Raw genomic sequence first — 17,418 nt, 5'->3', positions numbered from 1 at the left:
TCACCTAAAGAAGAAAGCCTAGCATTTCAAAGATCTTTTATCTACTGATAAAGAGAATAAATTCACTCATTTTGTCCTCCTCTGGGGTAGCAGAACACATCATTCCTGAGCATCACTCCTCCTGACTGGTTTGACATTGCAGATGTGAACCTCCAAGGAGCTCCGTTATAAAGATGGTCACCACCTCTCTTTCACCTAACCATATTTCACACAAGGAAGACAATTTCAAACTTGCACTTGGTAAGTAAAAAAATGCTCTAATGAGTAAGCACATTATCTTCCATTTTATTTAATTGTGGTCCACACGAAATTCTCCTGCCTTTCACCATGACAGATGTCTAGGAAGGATTCTTCATGTACAAGCGTGTGTGTCCACATGAGCAACAGATATGAAAAACCCCTCAATGGTACAATGACAGTATGAATGTAATCTTTGCCATTAACCTAAGCTGTAGTTCCAATGTCTGCACCAATAAGTGGCAATCCTCTGTAGCTGATTGCTTTCACTGAGGATGATACATAATTCTAGGACATTTCAAAAAATCAGCTGGGTCTCTTTAGCTCAAAAATAACAACCTTGTCTAACTTCGCTGGGATAAAAAAATGCCAATTTTCTGTGGTCTTTTAGTCACTAGTTTGGAAAATGACTTGTATATTACAAAGTTTCAGGCATTGATCAAGGAGAAAGAAATCACACACTGGGAGGAGCGCTAAGATGCAGATCTTGTCCACTGTGTCCTGTTTATTACTAGAGTTGGCGCATGAAAAGTTTAAGGAAGAATGCATAAGCTTAACAAAATCCAAGTAAACAGGTCATACCCAAAAGACCACATAAGTCATTTATCTGCAGAAAAACATTTCTCAATCAAGTGCCTTTATTTACAGATGGGCACCAATTTACAAATACATAAGACAATGCAAACGAATCCCTGTATTGCTACCTTTGATAATATTATGTACAAGAAATTATACAGCAGTTTAGTACAAGCAGAAATTCTTTGCTATAATGAGGGTACATTTATCCCCTAATTTCAATGTTTCCTGTTTGAATTCAGGCTAAGAGACTGTTTCACACTTAATTTTTCTAATGCTCCTGGATGCCTTCTTCAAAGCATCTTGTGATCTGAGAAACATCCTAAGGAGACTTCCAGGGAAGGGTCTTTTTGTTTGGGTGGTCTTTTCTCTAAGACATTTGCAGAGTTTCTTTTTTATAGCAAAGAGAAGCACAGGATTCAGTTTCTAGCTAAGTATGAAAGAGCAGGTCATGGAAAACAAATGTTTGTACCCTCCTAAAATAAATGAAACAGTCCTGCATTCTATACTTTCTGATAATAGCTCTACAGATATCGCTATGGATGGAACATAGCTCCCCAGCATTTCAAACTTGTGGAGCTATGTTACATTAACACAGAAATAAAAAAGAATCACTTGTAATGAGATCCTTAGATGTGCCCCAGAAATGCACTGCAACCATCTCTCCTTCAGTGAAAGCTAGTGGGAGATTGACAAGGACGGGACCTGGTTTTGGGGGAAGCTGACGTTTCTGACTGGTGGTAGGGAGAAAGGATACATAACGTTGACACTGACCTTTAAATCAAGGTGAAAAGTTGTCTTTTTTTTTTAAGTTCACTATGAAAACATGACCCACTGTCATGGGTGGTCCCTGAAAGTGAAAAGGGGCTTTCCCCTCGACGGAAGTGGCAATACTTTGCAGCTAATGAAGACCCTGCTGAGATCCCTGGACTCCCCCATCCAGAAGCTGGATCCTCACCAAATGAAGGCATCCACTTGTGAGATGAAAGCGGTTCTTGAGCACGTGGGCCCGCTTCAGGGAAATGAGCAGCTCCTCTGGCCTCCAGGGTCTCTCCCAGGGCCAAAAAGGGTTAGTCCAATCAAAGAACCACTTATTATGGCTCTCCTCGACGTGAGGCACCGGGCTATTTTCCTTTCCAGGGTTTTATACTTTCCAAATGAATTGGCCTGTGTTTTCTGGCCTTTGAGGATTACTTCTGAGTCTCCCCAAATTACTGTTTTCAGAAAAGAACACTATTTGACTATTTGATCACAACCGCCATGGCAGTACGGCACCTCTCAGACATTTATCAAACTGAACTAATCACCAAATTTCCATCTGTAAGAGAAAAAATCCACTCACAAATCTTTTTGCTTTAAACCTACTTTCTTATGACGTAGGATTTTTTTTTTTTTGAAGAAAGGTTGAAGCATTGAGTGAGCCAATGTAGGCAAACTCAACAAGGAAGTCCTCGCTAGCTTTCCTCTAGAATGAATGTCACAATGAGGCACATACAGTCTAAGGAGAATAGACTTAGAATGAAGACTATTCACAAATGGTGCAAAGCTGTGTAGGAAGGCAGGCGATACGTGCTGCAGTCTACACAGCCCTACCAATACCTGTAAAGGCTACCTCCCCCGAAGGCCTCTCTTGGGACAAGAGAGGGAACATCAGATCATTATTACCACAAGTCAGAGTCCTAATGACGAGTAAGGCTTTGGACATTGTACTATTTACAGTTTGGAAACGGGCACTGGCCCAGGGAGGCACAGGAACTCTCTTGTTTGCATATAACATGTAAAAACCAAACACCAGAAACCTCAAGTGTCTGTTTGGGGTGGAAGCAGCGGTGGCGGTGGCAGCGGCTTCTCTGAGGCTTCCTGGTTTTACAGTTTAAAGCACTTTTCATTGTATCTGTGAATAGTCACACAGCCATGATAGGACACTGGCCGCGGCATGGCGGCCACCCCGGTGATGATGCTAGTGGCGGGATCGTAACAGAGAATCGTGTCTGTCGCTTCTCCATTTTCCCGTCTTCCACCCAGGATGTAGATTTTGCCATTACACACAGACATGCCGCAGTTTTCCTGTTTAATCAAGTATGTGAAGAAAAAAATGAATTATTCAAGTAGTTGTAGGTGGAAGCAGAATTGTGCCATAAATAATAACAATACCGAGCACTCATATAGCAATTCAATGTTTGCAAAGCACTCTCATTACCCCATTTTACAAATGGGGAAACTAAGGGAAACAGAAGTTAAGTGAGTGCCCAGGCTTGAACAACTAGCAACTGAATGAGGCTGAATTTGAACTCGGTCTTTGTCACTCGAGGTTCAGTGCTCTGTGCACTCGGTCCCCCTTTGTTGTCACTGTGCTACTTGATTACTAAATACCTGATTGGAGCTTGTACGATTAATCCTATGCCAATTCTCTCATATGTATATTTCTAATATACCATTTATATATGTTATGAATAATATACAACATGTAATTTGTTTCTGTTTCAAAAAAAAGTTTCAAAGTTCATTTGCCATATTTAGTCTCAAAGAGTATGCTGAAACTCAAACTCAAACAAAGGAAGTGGGACTATATCAGAGCATCCACTGAAGAGAGACATGCACTAGCGGGCCACTTTCCTCCTGCTGAGCAAGGCTACCACAACTATTACAGGACACTGGACAAACAATTCCTTTATCTGAACCCTCTTCCTCAAAAGAGGCGACCTCTCTATTTAAAGCCTTAAAAAGAAAAAATGTGACTTTCAAATTAATTCAGATCATGACATCTTCATCTCTATGGCCTACTGCATTACATGGTAAGATTGCTAAATTTCTATGTAGTAAATGCCAGATGCCAGGGAGAGCACGATGGCACGATGGACAGGAGTTCACTGAGACATGCTTTTCCTTCTTGTGACATCGCGTCTGTAAAGCCTGTAGATGAGGACCAGGAGGGAACTCTGTAGCCAGTAAACAAGCAAAAGAGAAATGCTCCAGGAGAGAAGGGGGGGGGGGCAGGAAGAGAAGGCCTGCCTCCACTCTGCTTGCCTTTCTGCCTCTAAGCTTCTGGACCTTTGGCAAGCTATGTCACTGTGGTGTGTTTGGGAAGTTTAGAGAGGGGTGTGTGTGTGTACACATACACATGTATACAATATACATACAGAGACACATATGCACGCACACACACGCACATATATTGAGTAGGAACACAAGATCAGAGGTCGTGCATGGGGACATGCTGCCTGGGGATCCGCCAACCCGCAGGTTCACTATTCATCATGACAGAGATGACTCAAGAGTGGCCAGTGGAGCATGAACTCTGCTCCCCACCCCCAAGGTGCCCCTGCTCTGTCACTCTACAGGTGGGCTGGGGCACTGAAGAGGCTTTAGAAGAATCTCTTCAGCTGGATTTCCTATTCTTCACAATGGGATTTTACTTGAATGGCCATCTTGCTTGCTTTCAGTTTCCTAATTTAAGAATCTGGGGGCTAGTAAGTGTTTACTGTAGGCCTAAAAGATTATGAGATCACTGACGTAAAGACTGAGTGGTCTGGGGCCCCTCAGAATCCAATCAAGTTGTTTAAAGTGTCTCACTCTTCCCTGATTTACTCAAATTATGCCACTGTTTATAGCTCTGTAACATGCAAAGGTAATAAGGAATTTAGGCATTTAGTATTTATACTTTATCCCCTAAGACTAATTAAAATGATAGCCTACCATCTCTCTACACCATTTTACAGAAGGCTCTCCAGAGAACAAATTCCATACCTTTGAAAATACTGAATCACTGGAACTCTAAGATATAGTTTAAAGAGTCTGTGAAATAAGACGGAACCCACTGTCTGAAGTAAAGCATCATTCCCTTAAAATGCCTACATGAGCTTCTAGACTCAAGACATTTACCCATTATGGCCCATTACTAATACCATTGTGTTGTGAATATTTGACTAGAACACAAATTAATCGCTTTCAACACTAAGACAAACTATCATTACTGGCAACATTCGACACATGAGGAGTGGGGTGGGGGTGAGAAGGTCCTATGCGGAAAAGAGGATGGGGCACGGTGGCTGGAATGGGTACCAAGTGGGCCCTGGAGTTGGGCAAGGAAAGCTGATGGGCAGAGAGCTGCACAGGGGAGAGAGCAGGGCTCAGCGGGCTCAGACTAATCATGTAGCAGTGAAGGTTTCAGGAAGTCAGAGTGGGGCTGGGGAGCAGGGCTGGTCCCCTATACACGCCTTCGGACCCAACCACTAGGGTAAGGCTATCCTATCCAGTGTGTACCTGTGCTCAATGAGCCTCCAAATCATGTTCGGGTCATCAGAACCCAAGGGGTTAGGGAAGACCAACTTCCACAGCACAAAATGACTGGAACCAAAAGCTGTGCCATCATCGAAGCCATGCTGGGCCCCCTGTGGTCCCAAAGAAGGCGGCCCTGCCTCCGTTACCAGCAGAGGACACCGGCCTTGGAGCACAGGGCACATCGTCAGGGGCCGTGTTCTCTGAGACCTTGGCTCTTTTTGTTGAACTCTCTGGGTTGTCCGGGATGGCCCAGGGTTGGGAGGCGGGGAGAAAGGAGGACACATGGAGAAATGCAGGTGACGTGAAAACAAAGATAACAATAAAAGTGCATTACAAAAATAAAAGCAGTTATTTAGCAAAAAGAAAATTTAGTCTTAAAATACAGGCACCATTTCCAACTTACATAGGGGTAGTCTAGATGCAAGCCAGGTGTCTAGCACCTGGAGTTTTTCCCCCAAAGCAAGAAAGGTGGGGAGGGAGGAAAGGAGAGAATGAAGAAAGGAAGGAAAGAAGAATGTAAGGAAAAGCAATTGACCTGCCTTCTTATTTGAGCGCCCCAGATGTACTGAGGCAGGCACAGCGGAACTTCTCCTTTTTCCTCACCTGGGGTGGGGGGATACCTAGGGGGTGGGTGAGAAGTATTATTTCTCCCATTTTAGAGAGAAAGGAACTAAGGTTTGAAGAGGTGACATTACTTGTGTCCAAAGTCCCATGGTCAATAATGGCTGGAGGGAAGAGACAACCCAGGTATGTCCTGACTCCCAATCCGGTGCTAGGAGGGCCAGTCACAAACTGTTGCCCAGGTTTCGGCTGATTTTAAGTGGTCTATCTTATCTAGATGGTAAGAAGTACAAAGAGAGTCTGGTTAAGTTCTCATGCAGGGAAGGAATCGAGTGGACAAGCCAGAGTACAGAACCGGGGGCATGGTGCGAGATGCTAATGAACTCAAGTCTAATGGAGGGGTCTCTAGAAAAGGGCTTTCGGGCTCTATCACCAGCCCCTGACTACTCAATGGTTCTGTCAATGAGCTAACGCATTGGCCAAGAGAAGTGGGAAATGAAGGTATCATAGGCTAGAATGTGGGCCTAAGCTGGAAAAAAAACCATGACTTGCACTTGAGTCCCCCAAACCAGGTACTAGGGAGAGAAGGCTAAAAGTGCTTTCATGTCAGGGTGTGAAGGCTGGACCTGTGGTGAGCCAACTCCACGGGTCAGTGGGGTGATGGGACAACCCACCGAGCGGTGACATCTGAGCCTACACTCAGAGGGCAGTAGCCACAAGATTGAGAGCACCCACACATTTTCATCCTTTTTATGTGTTGCAATGAAATGAAGATGGTCCTATTTGGCATAAACCACGGAGAAGTCCATGGTCCTCCTGGGGCATGCACTTGGGATGGGATGGGAACCAGCTGGAAGCTGGTCAATCTTGACATTACTCACTCCTGGTGACCTGCAGAATGGAAAAAGGTGACAGCACTAGAAGGAACCCAGAAAGCCTTATGGAGCCTGGCAAAGACCTCAGGGGCAAGAGGGATAGTCTCATCACTCCTGATTACTGACAGGAAGGTATTCCATAGGAGAACCGCACATCTGGGAAGTAAACGTCTGGCCAAGATGTTTTATGAGAATAAAGTTTAGATTCATCCTCTATTCAGTCACCAAAATGCTTTCCCTAAAACATAAGACCGACCATGTCACCTCCTGCTCCCCTACGGCGTCCAGGGACAAATACAAAAATCCTCTGCTTGGCATTCAAAGCCCTTCATAAGCTAGCCCCCTTCCAGTCCAGGCTTCTTACTCCCTACTCCCTAGTATGTCCCCTTGGATCCAGTGCCTCTGGCCTCCTGGCTGTTCTGTAAACAAGACCCTCCAGTACTCAGCTCCGGCATTCTGTCTGTCTGTCCCCCAGGCCTGTGAAGCTCTTCCTCCTCACCTTTACCTCCTGACCTCCCTGGCCTCCTTTAAGTCCCACCTTCTACAGGAGGCCCTCCCAATCTCTCAATCCCAGTGCCTTCCCTTACCCATCTATCCTACACAAACCTTGCTTGTCCATACTCTCACCTCCTTCATTAGACTGGGCACTCCCTGAGAGCAGGGCCCTTCTTCTGCTCCCTTTTGTATCCCCAGTGTTTATTCAGCACAGTGCGGAGCACACAGCTGCTCGCTGAATTTTACTGACTGCCAGAAAAGATGGGCTCTTGCCAAGAGACGACACACTTGACAACAATCAGTAAGAACTGATTTTTACCTCGTCTTACAAATCTCACCAAGAGAACTTTAAACTAAAAAAGGAGGAGAGGCTTGTCCCTTGCCTGCCCACACAGATCTGCCAAGTCAAGCACAGCAGGAGAGAGAAGGATCCATCAATCCCAGGAGACAACATTCAAAAAGAGAAGCAGCAGAAAAACCCACAGCCTCCAATGCTAGGCACGAATAGATGAGGAATGGAGGGTACACAAAGTAAACAAGAAATCCTAATACAAAAGGGGCACCATGACCTTGTTCACAACTGGAGAATGGCTTTGGAATAGGATAATTGTTACATCAGACCTGATTCTAAACAAAAAGGAGAAACTTGTTACTGAAGAAGAAACAGGAGCCATCGAGGCAATGATCATTTCATGATGAGAGAGAAGGAGGAATCCTAGGTAAAATCTGACATTAAGCTTGGATATTGGGAGAAGAAATTTGAAAGAATTAAGAGAAAGCAAAAGTAGGAACCAAATAAGACTATTTTTCAGGGGAAAGTGTTGCCAAAAAATTATGCTCTGAAAACAAAAACAGAAATGATTCTGATGAGTTGGAAAAGGGCCTAACATGATTGCGCAGGAAGCTTATCAAACAATACAGATTTGGAAAGGACCACAATAGAAGCTGAAAGCAAGGGCAAACGTTCAGGGATAAATCTGGGCCTGCAAGAAGGGTGCCCAGACACGTCCAGCCTAGAACAAGCTGAGGCAGAAGCTGAGTGCTAAGGATGCCACACAAGGGAGTGCGTGAGCTATGCTGGGGGAAGAAGAGGATGGGAGAGGAGGCTGGGGAGGACCCGGCCGTGCACGGCCACAAGGCCTAAGCTGCTGAGGGGTCTCTGTGGCTGCAGCAGCCGGTTACAGAGCCATCTTCACTGCCCTGGTGGGAGGCCAGCAATGGCCGGGGCTCACCTCCTCCTCACCACACCAGGACATACGCTATCACTCCTTACAACTGGACAGAATTGGAAAAAATAAAACACTACTTACAAATAAATAATAAGCTTTTAAAAAATGCTACTGACTGTCTGACTTAGCCATGGTAGAAACAGACATTACATATTCAATACTGTTAACCACAAAATTTCCCCTATGCTCATGCTGTGTGGAAGTGAGATCTGGAGATTTTTTTTGTTTTTCTTGGCTGTGGCTCCTGCAGAGAAAATGCCGCTGCAAAATCCAAGTCACCGACGTTTCTACAGAACCTTAAAGTATGAAAGCATCTGCCTCAACTCCTCCTGGCAGCTCAGGGTCAATCCAACAGCCAATGAGCAACCCAAGTCAGGACCAAAACCTGGGTCCAAGAGTGGGCCTTTCTTCCACAACATTTTCCAAGCCCTAGAATATGGTGGAGCCTCCAAATGAGCCCCCAAATACCTAATAACCACACAAGAAAAACCATAATGAAAAATATCTATTACCCAGGCTTTGGTAATTAATACAGATGCCTGAAGAAACTGCAGAATCCCTCAATACATATATCCTGGATAGACACTGTAAATGGTGACCTAGACTTAGAGCTAAATAGGAGAAATAAGCTAAATTGCTTTTGGGAAACCAAGTAGTGATTTTTAATAACCCTAGGCTTCTCTATGAAACAAAGGCCCGTATTTTTAAAACATAAATTCTCTTCCCATGATAATATATTGGCTGAGTCACAGACTACCAGTCTCTGAAAAATTAAAGTTGTGAGTCCCCTCAAAGGGCAATGAGGAACATAAGGAGGGAGTACAGCATATTATCAAGAGAGATGGGAGAAAGGATCCCTCCACTCTGCTTCAAGGGTGACAGGGGCCTTCCGATTAGGACGTGGAAGACCCCTACAGCACCCTGGCACTTAACACGCTACCAACTATTAATCCCCACGTCTTCTTCATAGACGCCACAAAGAGAAACACGCGAGAGCAGATGTCCAAAGAAAGAATTTGGAAGAACATGAACGTGCAGGGGTCAAGAGGAGGAAGAGGAGCCAGCAACGGAGGCACAGAGCAAAGTCAGAGAGGAGAAAAGCCCACCAGGACACTGGGTCAGACACTCAAGGGAAAAGAGTGAGACAGGGCAGCAAGAACCCAGAGGCAGGAGGAGCAAATGTAGCAGTGAGAACACACGAGGACAGGAGGGCTGGCAGCTCCGGGAAGCAGCAGAAGGGACAGCAGGGCTTGGCTGGTGCTGCGTTTGTTTTTAAAGAGAGGGTCAAAGAAAAGAAACCAAAGCAAAAGGGAAGATACTTTAGTTCTAAGAGGAAGGAATGGGAATCCAGGGAGCAGGCATTCTTGACCTGGGGACTACAGACCCTGAAAGGGTAAATGGCTTCCCCTGGTCATCTCATGTGTTCGTTCTTATGCATTTAAAAATGTGGCTCGGGCCACCACCCGCAGGGTCCAGGACACCACAAGGCCAGAGGTCCCATGGGATAGGAGCAGCAAGGTGGAAAGGGATGGGATCACAGCAAGGCTTAGTCATAGCACTTGGTACCTCTAGTGGAGAGGAAAAGGAAGCACGTACACTTTTCCAACCAGAGAGTCTCCTGAAGGAGCTCCACCAGACCTACTTGCAGAGGGCTCCGCTCTGCCAAGAGAAGAGTCAGTGGTACATTCCACTGTACCAATAATCATGGTCTTGGAGATTTTACCTGGCGGCTGAATGTGTTCTGTACATGCATCCAATAATCTTCAACTGGGTCATAACAGTAGATGGTCTTGGTAAGCCCTCCAGCAACATAGATCAGGTTATTTAAGGACACAGCTGTTATGCATCTCTTGGCAATGGGAATCGTGGCACGAAGTAACCAAGAGTTAGTTTCAGGGTCATACGACTGAACCTGGTAAGGTATGGAAACACATGTAATTAGGTTCCTGAGTCCCACATTAAAAAAAAAAAAAGCTTTCCTAAGAAGCACCCACAGAAATGAATTTGTGGCATCTTTAACCAAGAAAGAAAATTTCAGAAAGCCAGACAGTTTAAGACATCTGAATAAGGTAATATTTGTCCATCTGGAATGACATGTTAGAACTTACTTAAACGTACCAGGATTTTTGGGATACCCTGTATATACAATCTCTCAGGTTCCCAATGAGAAATGCTGCCAGAACTATACAGAATTGATTCACTGTTATACATAAACAGAAATGCTGACAGAGAGAGAGACAGAGACAGAGAGAGAAAGAGAGACAGAAACAGAGAGAGAGAGAGAACAGAATAAGACTTGCGACATATATTGTAATGTGTAATTTTTTTTCCACAAAATTAACATTTGAAAATCTTTCAAAACCCATTTTCTTAAGCAATTATAAGACACCCAACTCTTAAATTTGCCACTATTCAGAGAAACTCTGCTTTTTGGAGAGTGCTAAAGGTAGACAGCAGTTCTGTCCAGGGCAAACGATGACACCTAGATGAATGATGGTGGCCGTGCCACAGTTAGAGTGTACTGAACTAAAATTCTTTCTCCAAAAATGACAGTTCCCATAAATATCACTTGGCTTTTGCTCAGCCTGACTGCTGACAGACACTTTCTGCCAGGAGGAGCATGTGGTTTTTCCAAAGTATCCAGTTACTCTTCCAAGTTTCTTTTGCTGTTTCCTTCCCTTCTAAAACTCCTCAGAGTACTCACTCCACAGGTTACTTGCTCCCTGTCTGCAAACCACAGGGCCGTGTTAAACAATCAACCCATTTCTTGGAGAGATTTTGGATTCTGTGAGCTCTACAGAAAAACTCCAATAACATGGAAGGATTTTTGCATAGCCCCACTCCAAAAAGGCTGACCCAATTTGTGACCAGGAAGCCACCAGTGAGGCTGGGTGAATGCTCTGGAGAACTGAAGGAAGAAGACAGAGAGGTGCACTGCGTGTGACAGGGGGAAGGGTTTTGTCTAAACCACAGAATCATCAGTCACCAATCCACGCACACAGCAGTAGACAGCACTAAAAACCTTTCTGTTAAGAATTTATCTGATAAGCACTTGGTGTTAACGTTCTTATCTGGCGATGGATCTGTGGATTCAACCTGTGGAGTCCACAGTCCTGAGGCCGCTCACCTTGTCTGAGCACGTGTTATCGTCAGGCCCTCCGCCAATCACAAACAACTTGCCGATGCAGCTGGCCACCGCTGGGGAGCTCACGGCTTCTTTGAGGGGGGCAACTTCAGTCCAGCGGTTTGAAAATGAATCATAGCACTCGACGCTGCTGAGTCTGTTCTGACCATCATAGCCTCCGACGACATAGACCTGAGTTTGCAACACAGAAATCAGCAACATCTGTCTGACAGCGAGTTCAGCCAAAAGCCGCATATAATCACTCACTTTTTCCCCTTGGAAAGCTCTCAGTAATGATGGAAGACCAATGGTTACAGGAAGTTTAGCTTAGATAATTAAATGAAAAGTGACTTCATGTTATTTTAAGATGTTTTATCAATATCTTTTGTTTTTGCATCACGTCCACATCTGCCTATCGCTGCCCAAGTGAACTTTTCTTGTATCCTCTGAATCATGCACAGTACCTAGCACACAGTAAAGACTTGCTAAATTCCTGATTTAAAATCTAGAACTTCTGAGATAAAACTGACAATTCCCTCCCCCTGCCCACTTCAGGTCTCTGTAACCTGGCACATTTCTGCTTTTTATTTCACATTAACCTACTCCTCCGTGCACTCTACATTCAATTAAATGTTTGATTCCCCCCAAACCTCCACTTGGCCAGGCTAAAACCCTCTGCCTGGAACTTCCTCCCTCCTCACCTCTTCACCCAACAAAGACCCTTCTCTTCACTACAAGGCTGAGCTCAGGTACCACTTTTATCTTGGACGTCTTCTCTAATTCACCAACTGATTAATGTTCTTTTCCTCCCGAAACACACTTGTAATTTACTTGTTTTTATAAATGCTGTGTCCCCAGGTAGACCCTAAGTTCTTTGGGGGCAAGAATTTTAGTTTAGTCTTTTTGTCTTCACATCTTCTGAGCTTACTTATCACAGTGTCTGGGCAAGGAGTAGGTCCTTACTAAATGCTGAAAGTGAATTCAAATTGTGTTTGGGTTGGGGGAAAGGGAGCTGTAATTTGACTAATAGCATGTATGAATCTATCATAGATAATGTTTATAGGCAAATACCCCACACTGCTGTAGAATGTTCCAAGTAAATACACAACCATCAGAAAACACATCACTTGAGGTGCAGATCCATCTCTAATTTTCATCAAGAAAAGCTGTTCAGACCTCAAGAAAATCTAAGGGGGAGATAGAGCTTGTCAGCTTTGGGTTTCTACACTCATTTAGAGAGCTCTGGCCAGGGCCACTGGATTCCAGGGTCCTTCCAGGTCAATCTGTCTTATTGTAAACTCCTGAAAGCTGGGTCTGGATGGTATTTATCTTGAAATTTCTAGTGCTTAGCATCCTGCAGAGAAAGGATGGGATGAATAAGCAGAACTAAGAGATCAGACTGAAAGATTTTAATAATGATAATAATAAAAATGTGGCCTCAAGAGAGATAAGAGAGACAGAGACTCAACGCCTTTTCACAACCACTTAGCAAGACAGTGGTACAGCCAGTCTAGAAGCTAGGCCTCTTGACTCCCAACCCAGTAAGCACTGTCAGATACAACATCATCTCTTTTTTCACAAATTTCACACTGCACCTTCTCTCCTTGCAGATCCTTCCTTTCCTCTGGGCACTACTCTCTCTCTCTCTACCTAATCCTCCCAACTTAGATGCCTCACCATGATTGTTCTTAAAGTGCATTCTAGTTCCCCACAAAGTGACCACCAATGGGAGTTAGTTAGGAAGGATGGAAATCTGCTCAGCACATGCACCAATCAGTGCTTCCATCCTGGGAGTGCACCATGCTGGCCTGACTGTGGGTAGGATTCACTTGCCCTCTAGGCTGGCTAGCTAACATGTTCCTGACCATTCATATGGACTTCAGGGTACCTTAGGCCAGCACAAAGTCCCCAAGTCTGATGTGAATGTCCCAAACAGGAGAACTTGCACAAAACTGGGGCTTCTTTGCACCTTGGAAACTGGCAGGCCTAAACTGCCCTTTGATCACAGCCACAAAGACCAAAGGAGAGGGGCCCTTTTCTTTGCTGTTCTGCAGATTCTTCTGGACCACAATCCCGAATTCCAAAATCAACCAAGGGTCCAGGGCTGAGTGCTGAAGGTCCGAGCCCTACCACATGGCCCACAAAGATGGCAGTACTTGTCACCTGGTGACATGGGCACCAGTTATCACCCAGAATGGCTTTCACTGGATAAGTTCTGTCAAAATCTCTGACATGGTTCACCTCCAAACAAAATTCTTTCAAAGTCCTTCTAGTTCCTTTATTTCTGTAATTCCAAAAACGTATCATAAGAAATCCTGTTGGTTGTTCTAAACCAATGCCTGACATAATGAAGCCATTATAATCATTAGAGAAGAAATGTTTTTCAGGAGCTATGGAGGAGAAGTCAAGAACTCTGGATCCAGGTCCCTGAAGAGAGGCCAGTCAAGCTCAGAGGTATTTCCCCTTGGACCTGCTGAGAACTCCTGAAACTTCTCCCTCTCCCAATGAAGTCATCGCTGTCCAGCTGCTCCTCAAGGCCCCTGCACCTGCTCCATGCATGCCATGCCAGACTGGCCTCTGGATTTTCTCTACCACTGCCCAGTGCTTTGTTCTGAGGCCTCACTGCAGCTGGAGAACCCACCCACGCAAAGGTCCTGCTGTCTCCAGACCTTTGGCTGCTGCCTTCCAGCTCTGCAGAGGGCTTTCGGGCCAGCCATGTTCCACTCTCAGGCCTCCACAGGTACTTTCCTCTTCTTCATCTTGCCGGCCTTTCATGTAAAGTCTCCCCCCATTCAAATTTAAGTCCCTAGAGGGTAAAGCCTGTTTTTCTTACTTTTACTTGTCTTGCCAGCGTTTAGCAGAGCACCTGACATATACACAAAAGTGCTTAATGCTGGTAGATTCACTGGTGGGGTTTCTTTCTGCCACTTTCCAATTCACAGAACAGAAGGGACCCTAGCAATTCACCGAGGATAAGTGTTTACTCCTAAGCACTGCTCTCTTGAGCCAAAGTTTCTCCTCTGGCAGGCAAGAACATTCGTTTCTTGTGAAATCTTGTCAAAGAAAACAAAATAACATCTGAAAACAGTGTCTGTGGGGAAAGCCCAATCACATGCCAGAACAAAAGAACCTCTCTGGTGGGTAGGCCCTGCTGTCCCCAGGACAGACGCCCCTCCCTGAAAGCTGGCTTCCATACCCAGAAGGCCTCCTGTAAGGGGACAGAACCATCACCATGCCCTAGGCCAAATACAGCGTCAGTCTAGCATCTACTCTCTCCTTCCCTTTCTTGCTGGTCTTCTCTACACCTCAGAGGCCTTGGGTTCCCTCAGTAAAACAGGGAGGGGGCCAGACCTGAAGACTCCCACAGGCACTGATTCTGGTACTATTTTCAAGCTCCCTAAGACTCAAGTTCTAGGGGGTGCGCTCTAGCCAAACGAGTTTATGTTGAAACCCATCTCCTCATACGGAATTCCCCCAATGGCTCCATTTTGCCAGATGTCACATCCCAACCTTTGGTCTACCACATACAACAGCACTGACCCCACTGACAGCCTTGGTTCCTACAACTGCCTCTGCTATTCCTAGAGTCGGCTTGGACTCACATCTTTCTTGAAGCACAACCAGTGGAACCGTCACTGAACAGTCAGCTGGGGTCATCATTCTGGCACCTCGAAGCCAACATCCACCAAAGAAAATGCTCTTACCTTACCAAGGAGAACGGCCATCTTGTGACGCCACCTGCCCTTGTTGAGGGAGGCGACTCGGATCCAAATGTTAAGCTGAGAGTTATAAATCCAGACATCACGGCTATTGATTCTTCCCCCTTTAAAAAGACACAAACATACAACAACAACTGCCATTTTTCACAGAAGAATAGCTCAAGGGTTTTTAGGGACCTCAGCTGCCACCTAGTCCAAACCCCTCATTTTAGGGTCCAAGGCCTGGAAGAAAGCTAGCCCAAGTCGCCCAGGTAGGAATTGAACCAAGGCCTCTGGCCTGAACCAAGAAAAGCTTTTCCCACTGTATCAAGCTTCTATGTTTCAGTTGTGTAAGTATAAAGAAATATATCTATGGAAAATGAATGAATTCTTTAAGCTGTCATCAACCCAACTGCCATCTCACACTGGAGTTTCCATTTCTCAGCTTCCAGTCAAGGTGCCTGGAATTCTGCGTAGTCTGCCTCCTCATTTAGCCATGGCTAAAATGCAACATCCTAACTGGAAGGTCATATTAAACAGACAATATTAATACATAGCACAAAACAGGCATACGTAAACACTTACTAACATGGGCATGTCTATCAAACAGTTTAGGTCATCTAGGTTAGAAGGGGAAACAGCGAAATGTGAAATGATATGGTGTAAGAGATGAAGTCAATATTACTTTGCCAAATTCCAGGAAAAACTATAACTAAGGGAAAACCCCTTGGAATGTTGAAGGATCTAGCTGCAGGATACATTCATGTAATCTAAGGATAAAATAACTGCAGATCAAAAAGAAATTCAATAAATTCACAGGTGGGCAAGTTGTAACAAGTTATTATTAAGGCTGATGTCACGTCATGATCACAGACTCAGCTTTAGAGCTGGAAAAGGCTGCCAGGTTATCCAGGCCAATGTCTGAGAAGGCCAAGAGGCACAGAGAGATTATCTGTCTGAGGTCATTATCACTCTAAGATAATATTCTCTCATATGTTAGAAAGCCTTGGGGAGAGATGGAAAAAATGTAAGAGAAAAGTCAAATGCCTTCAAAACAAATTTTCCCAAATATATTTTTCACTTTTAATTCTTGATGCGGATAAACATCAGATCTCATGATGAACAGCAGTCAAAACAACTTCAAATATATTTAGTGTTTTACTATGAGAAGGAGGAGGCATCATAATTTAAAATATAAAGAGTTGACAATTTAGGTAAAATATAACGTGCTGGAAAAAATCCATCCAAAATCAGTTCTGCTATCTAATAATATTTAATTTTAGAATAATAATTTAACATTTTGTTTTTTATGTTAAAACAGAAATGGCTTCACTAAGGATATATACAATGCAAAGTACCCTAATTATAAGTTGGGGTTAGGGAAAGTCTCTCTATAGAGACTCCCAGGAAAGGAAACATTCTCAACCTATGAGGTGGGGCAGCCCTCCTGCTCGTTAACGGCCTCAGAGGCTGCCTCGAGCCCAGGGACACAGGTCAGCAGGAGTTAGAGACAGACCTTGAATCTGGATTTCCTTGTTCCAAACTGGTTTTTTATCTAATACTAGCTATTTCTCCTCTCAACATAAAATATACACCAGCAAACTAAAGCTGCAAAGAGGCCGAGCTGAGTACTTCATTTCCAAAGCACTGCCCTTACAAAACCAAGAAAACCTCCTCAGCTTCTCTGGGACTCCTGTGCACAAGCACAGAGCACGCTGGGCTTCTGCTCCCCCCACCCCTCCCCACCTGTAGCTGATAATGGCAGAGAGAAGAACAGGCTCCCGTGGAAGCCCTCGCCTCCTCTTCTCAGCTACGCCTACCCCAGAGCCTTTTAAAGCTGGTGCAGACAGAAGTCACTGTTATTTCAAGTATAAAAAGGTGATATATTTTTGGTCACTCTATAAATAACTGCCAATCCTCAAGCAAGATTTGTCCTTTTGTTTTTAGTAGCTAAGAGGGATAAAAGACAAAGCATACAAAGATAATGACTGCAAATACAACTAGGAAACGTTAAACAGAATTAAAATTTCATTTTTAGAGTTTTCAGAACAATTTAAGAAAACAAGAAAAGCTTGATTTTATCGGTATTCTCAATTACTCCTAATTGTCCCACTGAAGTCTTTGCTTTTACACCATCTTTGTTACCTGACATCCCAATCTCTACTCGAACTCAGAGCCAGCCTTATAACAAATAAAAGGGGGTGAGAAAAAACAGCAGGTCAACCAAACTAACTGACACACTGATCTTCCCCTTCCTCTGGACAGACTCAGGCATCACCTTGTGCCAGAGGACGCCTCTCTACCTTTGCATGTGGGGGAGCTGGCAAACAGCAGACAGCAAT

The 17,418-nt window shown here is 44.5% G+C and overlaps 1 protein-coding gene across 6 annotated transcripts in view; it reads right to left on the bottom strand.

Annotated features, from left to right (window-relative positions):
* Window positions 1–261: 261 nt before the first annotated feature.
* The window catches only part of KLHL24 (kelch like family member 24), a 43,266-nt gene continuing 26,109 nt past the window's right edge, over window positions 262–17,418 (bottom strand). For all 6 annotated transcript variants that reach the window (XM_069089417.1, XM_069089411.1, XM_069089414.1 and 3 more), the window contains 4 exons: window positions 15,083–15,201; window positions 11,382–11,570; window positions 9,978–10,166; window positions 262–2,880 (listed from right to left, as the gene is read on the bottom strand). In XM_069089417.1, coding sequence (XP_068945518.1) covers window positions 2,680–2,880; window positions 9,978–10,166; window positions 11,382–11,570; window positions 15,083–15,201 — 698 coding nt within the window. In that variant the 3' untranslated portion in view covers window positions 262–2,679. The remainder of the gene's footprint in view (window positions 2,881–9,977; window positions 10,167–11,381; window positions 11,571–15,082; window positions 15,202–17,418) is intronic.

Source organism: Petaurus breviceps, unplaced genomic scaffold (assembly GCF_028583685.1).
Source record: "Petaurus breviceps papuanus isolate PSGF00001 unplaced genomic scaffold, PetGlider_PUasm1.0 186, whole genome shotgun sequence".
Taxonomy (NCBI): domain Eukaryota; kingdom Metazoa; phylum Chordata; class Mammalia; order Diprotodontia; family Petauridae; genus Petaurus; species Petaurus breviceps.
Note: the sequence above shows the minus strand (reverse complement) of the source record. Positions and strands in the feature narration are given on the sequence as shown.